Source organism: Ricinus communis, chromosome 9 (assembly GCF_019578655.1).
Source record: "Ricinus communis isolate WT05 ecotype wild-type chromosome 9, ASM1957865v1, whole genome shotgun sequence".
Lineage (NCBI taxonomy): Eukaryota > Viridiplantae > Streptophyta > Magnoliopsida > Malpighiales > Euphorbiaceae > Ricinus > Ricinus communis.
In genome coordinates this window covers 23,844,505-23,851,109 of record NC_063264.1, presented here as the reverse complement: position 1 = coordinate 23,851,109, position 6,605 = coordinate 23,844,505, and the positions used below count along the sequence as shown (strand labels likewise).

Genomic DNA, 6,605 nt, shown 5'->3' with positions numbered 1-6,605 from the left:
TCAGTATCTTTTAGTATCTTTTTTTGGAGATTCTGAAAAGAAAAATTCATAATATTACAAATTAAAATAAATAAACTTTAGATATCTTTTAGGTATATTTTTAGTATCTTTTTTTCTTATGAAATTCTGAAAATTTAAAAAATATAAAATAAAAACTGACTTCACAATAATATAATTAAAAGTAATATCCTTTTAACATCTTTTAGAAATATCTTTGGCATTTTTTCTGATGAAATTTTGAAAAAAAAGAAAAGAAAAAGAAATTGTATAAATAAAAAAATTTAAAAATTGTAAAATAATTCTTTTTAAACGTAATGCCCTATGAAATTTCTTCAAAAGTTAATTTATGTGTTTAAGTTAGAAATATGATTTTCTTTCACTCAAACAAAAGAAATTAATCATATTTGAAATCGACATTGTTAACTTGTATCGTATTAGTTTTGTTTTATATTAATAAAATATTATATTTTAAACATAAAATCTTAACCCTAGCTTTTTCTTGATAAATATTTAACAAACTAATATATAAACATCTCAAACTCATAACTATTATCATTATAAGTTTCTTCATATTTTTATCAAATAGAAAATAAAATTAAATGTAACTTTAGAAAACAGAATAATTAGTATACGTGTAAATATACACTTTTTATATATGTCCATCAGGTAAAACATATTCATACCTGTTAAATAGTTATTATTAGCATAAATTTGCCGAAGGAAAGAACAATTTCCAATCTGCATTGGTATTCTTCCTGTAAATTGATCAGTGTCCATTAGTATATAACTTCCAATATAATATATACAAAAGGAAAATTAGTTACTCCATTGAAATAAAAGTAAATACCATGTAAGTTGTTGAACTCTAAGCCCAATATTTCCAAATTAACAAGATGTGTAATCTCTTCAGGAATTTCACCTGCCAAGATATATCACAAAACACCATTATAAGTTAGATGGGTACGTAGTAGTATTAATGTATTAAAAATATTTATTTTTTATTTAATATTATTAAATTATTATGTAGTTTAATTTTAAATTTTTAAATAAAATAAATAGTTAAAAATTATTATTTTTAATAAAATATTAAAATTATATTATATTAAAAATAAAAATTTTACTCATATTAATTTCATTTGAATGGTCGGTAAAAAACTCTATGTTTAACACAACATTATAATAGCTTTTTCATTGATGTTTAGATTACTTCGTTAGATTAAGATATAATTGTTTAATTTAATTTTTACTTTTAATATAATTTAATTATAATATATAATAAAAATAATAATAGAATTATATTTTTTAAATAGAAGTGTTTATTTTATATTAGTAAGTAAAATTAAATTATATAATAATTTAATAATATTGTTGTAAATGTAAGTAGTTTTAAAATGTTTAAATTTGCTTGAATTAAATTGTATTAAAAATAAAAATTAGAGCAAGAAAAAGAGTTTTAAAATAATTATTTTACTTAGACACTAAAACTAACTTGTGCTAAAAATAAGATTTTACTGAAATTTGATAATAAAATTAATTTTGAACGAGTTTGATACTTGATAATAAATTTAAAAACTTCAGAGGTAAATAGTATTTAGTTCTTATTTATTTATGCCGGACATAGGTGATTGATGCATAACAAGTGATATTAAGGCTATAGAAAAACCTAAGCAAGTACAGTTAAAGGTAGAGTTGTTATTGTAAAAATAAATTTAAATAATACTAAAACTTCTAGAGATTCGAAATTGAGGTGAAGCTCTTGAATATGCAAGACATGGTTCAAAGATAATTTTAAAGGGAAAGGTAAAATATGGATTAAAGATATTAAAGAATTTAAAATTGATCTGATTAGTCTGAAAAAATCCTTCTTTAATGCACCTTTAATTTTGCGGATGACTTGCTCCTCCTTTCAGAGGTCATTCTGCATCACGTTAGGCCTGGGGGTGGTGAAGAATGTATCAAGTTTCTCGTTTGTTGGTAAGTAACTCTTGCATGTGTGACAGTGGATACGCAAGTTTAAAATGTAGGATGTATTCCGCCTGCTACAAGTGTTGCACTGCAACAGACAGATTTATATTTGTTCGGGACTTGGTTGTTGTTTGAGTTATGTATAAATACAAGCTGCTAGAGTTCTCTTATATACTTTATAACGGGACAAGTTCAGGGGCCATTTATATTTAGCTTAAAAAGTTTACTAAAGAATCTTTAGTAATGGACATTTGTCTTTTGTGAATTGGTATAGGCTATTAGATAGTTAAAAGTCTGTTATATTTATACCTCCAACATGTATGTTGTGGATTATTCAGTCCATGCAATTCTTCTTTTTCTCAATCAGTTGCACTGTTTTTAGAATTTTGATTCTCTCGATCTTTGAATCCTATCATGGTATTAGAGCCTAATTCTTCTTCAATGAAGAGAATCTACGGTCCTCCTTCTTTTTCCTCCTCTAAATTTTAACCGATAAGTTTTACTCATGCTCTTTCTGTTAAATTAGATAGCAAAAAGTTCTTAATTCGGAAACAACAAGTTCTCTCAACCATTAAGGGTTGTGGATTCCAACACCTCCTGTTATCTGGTGTGACAACTTAAGCACAGTTGCTTTGTCTGCAAATGCAGTGTTGCATGCTCGAGCAAGCATATAGAGTTGGACTTTTACTTTGTTCGTGATAAGGTGGCTCAAAAGAAGGTTGATGCTCGTTTGTTCCATCAACTACTCAACTTGCTAATGTGTTTACAAAAGCTGTCTCTAGCTCTAAGTTTTCATTGATTCGTCACAAACTTAGAGTAGAAAACCTTTCTACTCTAAGTTTGAGGGGGATGTTAGAGATAATGAGTAAGTTTGTTGGAAAATCTTTAATAATGGACACATCTCTTGTGCATTGGTATAGATTATTAGACAATTACAAAGTCTGTTAAGTTTGTTGGAAAATCTTTAATAATGGACACATCTCTTGTGCATTGGTATGGATTATTAGACAATTACAAAGTCTGTTGTATTCATACCTTTAACATGTGTTGTATGAATTATTCAGTCAATGCAATTCTTCTCTTTCTCAATGAATTACACTGTTTTTAAGTTTTTATTTTCTCTCAAACTCTGAATCCTTCATTTTCTAATAGTTTGGTTTTACAGGTAGCTAACATGATTATGCCAATTGTATGGAGAAAGGAGTGGACAAAGTGTACTGGGCTCACAACGTTAATGGAAAACTTTTAGTGAAATTAACCTATGAGATTATGGAGATCTCTGAAATAGAACAACAAGGACCCAATTTGGAAGTTGGTGTGGAAGTGGAATGGACCCAAAAGATAAAATGCTTTAGTGGTTGGCCTTGCAAGTGAGATTGTTAACTAATGAAATTGCTCATCTTATATTTATTTTGAAGTAATTTTGCTGCAGATTGCTGGGAATATGCCAACCAGGTTTCACAAGCCTCAAACTCCTAGTTTAAATGTTTGGTTAGTATATGATAATAGTGGGGTGTCTTACCTTAGAGTTGTGACTATGTAATCTGCTAAAGGCTTTTTGCCTCGTTTATCTTCCAAAACAAAAAATAATAAAGACATATGGATAAATATATAAAAGTATCGTATGGTTTTATTATTTTATAATTTTTAGTATGTAGTTTTTTTAGAAAAAAAAGACATGTGCTGTTAAAAAGTCTAGATTTGCAAGGATCTGGCTACCTTTACGCCGATCGATATTGTTATTATGTTATCTGTGTTTGATTACATGAGTTTGGAACTTAATAACTCATAATTTCAATATTTGACCGTTAAATCACGATTTAAGAAGTCATTAATCTGATGAAATAGATTTAACGGTCAAACAATAACATTTTGAGTTATTAAGCTCTAAACCCATATTATCAAACACGAAAAATATGACAATGATGGCTGATTGAAGTGAAGATAGCTAAATCCTTGCAAATCGAAAATTTTTAACGATAAAATATTTTTTTTATTACGATTTGTAACTACATACATTTTTTATTTAAAAAAAAACTCATATACTGAAAATTGTAAAATAATAAAACCATAGAATAATTTTATGTATTAATCCTAATAAAGTATTATATGAGAAATTATTTGATCTAGTCCAAGGTTAAGGCCGGAACTATTCCTAATTATAGTGTAGTAGTATCTTTACTATATGATAACTGGTTTAATTATGCCCAGAGAAGAATGATGATGCTATTTTATATATTAGATATGTAAGGGTCTAATGCATATTTAAACACTTGAATTTTAACGAATTAGTCACTTTAACATCTTAACTTTTAATTTAACCTAATAAACACTTCAACTTGTATTTTTTATAATATTTAAATAATTTTTGACAAGCAACTTTATTTAATATGTCCACTTGTATTATATATAAGTATTTTAATATTACTATTAAACAAAATTCAAGTGTCTGTTAAGTTAAAATGAAAACTAGAAGTGTTTAATAGATTATAAAAATAAATTTAAGTGTTTATTAGATTCAATTAAAAATTAAGATGTTAAAGTGATTAAATGGTCAAAATTTAGGAATCCAAAGTATATATTAAATGTTAAAGTGTATTATGTATGGGTATTTATTTGTATAATTAGATTAAGGGATTTGAGAGAGAATATAATTAATTGATAATAAATGATCTGTGGATGTCAATCTAATTATTAGATGAACGATGTAACATATTATTTTATCTTTTTACTTGTTCTTTTCTCTTTTCTTTTTTTTGTGTGTATGTAAATGCTTCTGCACATAAAAGATCGATAAGACAAATAAAAACAAACAAAAGGGTACCTGTCAAGTTGTTGCGTCCAAGACTTAACCATTTTAGCTTGGTCAAATTGCCAATCGTTCTTGGAATACTTCCTGTAAATTTATTGGCATGTAATGCTAAGGATCGGAGCTCTTTACACTTGTATAGATCAGAAGGAATTTGGCCATACAGCTGATTCCCAGCAAGATTTAGCAATTGTAGTTTGGAATTTTGGTTGCACAAAATCTCTTTAAGATTGCCAGAAAGGTTGTTTACTTGGAGATAGATGAATTTTAGAGAAGGCAGATCAAGTATTTTTGGAGGAAAGGAACCTGATAACTGGTTTAGTCCCATGTTTAATACCTGCAAGTTGGAAAGGTTACCACCAATATTATCCAAAATATTTCCGCCTAGCAAATTGTCATTAAGGTCCAAGGTATTTAGTGTTGTAATGTTGAAGATAGATGATCTTCCAGCTGAGGATTGTTTCATTGATATATCTGCAAGTAATTAGAGGTAAATTATGAAATCTAAAATTAAAATTAAATGAAAAAGAAAACTGAAAAAGATATAATAGGATTTAGTTGCTATTATGATTCATTGGATTTATTTGAAACAATCATAACATTTCTTTTTTTTTTTTCCTTCAATTAAATGTCTCTTATTGGGGTTCAAGACCTTGTAGAGTTATGATTATAGTAGTAATTCAGTTAATATAACTCAATTACTACTGTAATCATTTTTAAATACAATGGTTTATTTCTCATTATATAAAAAAATTTATATTTTTGTCCAATAATACATTAACATGCTAACAATATTTACTGTTTAATGCACTAGTAATGAAGAGAATTCAAAAGATATATACCTGTGAGACTGTTATTAGCAAGAAGCAAGTGTTGAAGCTTAGGTAACATTGCAAGACTTGATGGAATCTCTCCAACAAAACTATTATTGGAAAAATTCATGAATTTCAAGCGGTGTAAGTTACCCAATTCATTTGGCAAATGGCCTGAGTAACTGTTGTTGCTCATGTCAATATGAACAAGAAATGAGAGATTTCCAATATGAGGAGGTACAATTCCCTTAATCCCCATATTAGAAAGAGTTAAGGCCACAACCCTATTGTGTCTTTCGCTGCAAGTAACTCCATACCAATGGCAAAAAGAAGTGGCAGAAGACCAATTCTTTGACATAAATGGATCAAAATTGCTATGTTCCTTCAAGACCAAAAGTGCTGAGAGATCAGTCAAGTTGCTCTTTGGAATTGCCAAAGAGAACTGTAGCCATCTTGTTAGCAACAAGAAAGCTAAATCACATGCCCAACTCTTGCGCATTATGTTTTTGATTTGTTTCAAAAAAAAAAAAGAAAAAAAGAAGAAGAAGAAGAATCTGTATGGTGCTAACTGCTAAAAATGAACACTTAACTTATATAAGTTGAGAAATGAACACTTGGCCAATAAAGTTTACAATGTGAATTCTTATTATGGCGGTCCTATTCTTACTACAATATCAGTGATTTTATTTAGAATATACTTTTAATTTTAAGCATTTTAATTTAATCAAAAGTTTGAATATGATTTCTTAAAAAGAAAAAAAAAAATATTCTATATAATTTTGATACTTTTTCATTAAAAAATTATCTTTCTTTTTATTGAAAAGTACCATGTGCAATAATTTTTTTTATATATTTTACTATCCTATAATAATTTATTTGTAGATTTTTAATTAAATATTAACACAATACTAATTTTCAATAACTAAATCTTTTATTAAATAATTTAACATATAACTAACTACAATAAATTTATGGGGAAAAAAATAGACAAAGGTTTTGCCTACTAAACTTACAGTCAA

At 27.1% G+C, this 6,605-nt stretch overlaps 1 protein-coding gene across 1 annotated transcript; it reads right to left on the bottom strand.

The window, feature by feature from the left end:
• LOC112536145 (LRR receptor-like serine/threonine-protein kinase EFR) lies at window positions 1-6,085 on the bottom strand. The gene is made up of 5 exons (XM_025158752.2): window positions 5,617-6,085; window positions 4,790-5,248; window positions 848-919; window positions 684-755; window positions 1-32 (listed from the first exon to the last, which is right to left on the bottom strand). The coding sequence occupies exons 1-5, from the start codon at window positions 6,083-6,085 to the stop codon at window positions 1-3; spliced, it is 1,104 nt and encodes a 367-aa protein (XP_025014520.2).
• Window positions 6,086-6,605: the final 520 nt, after the last annotated feature.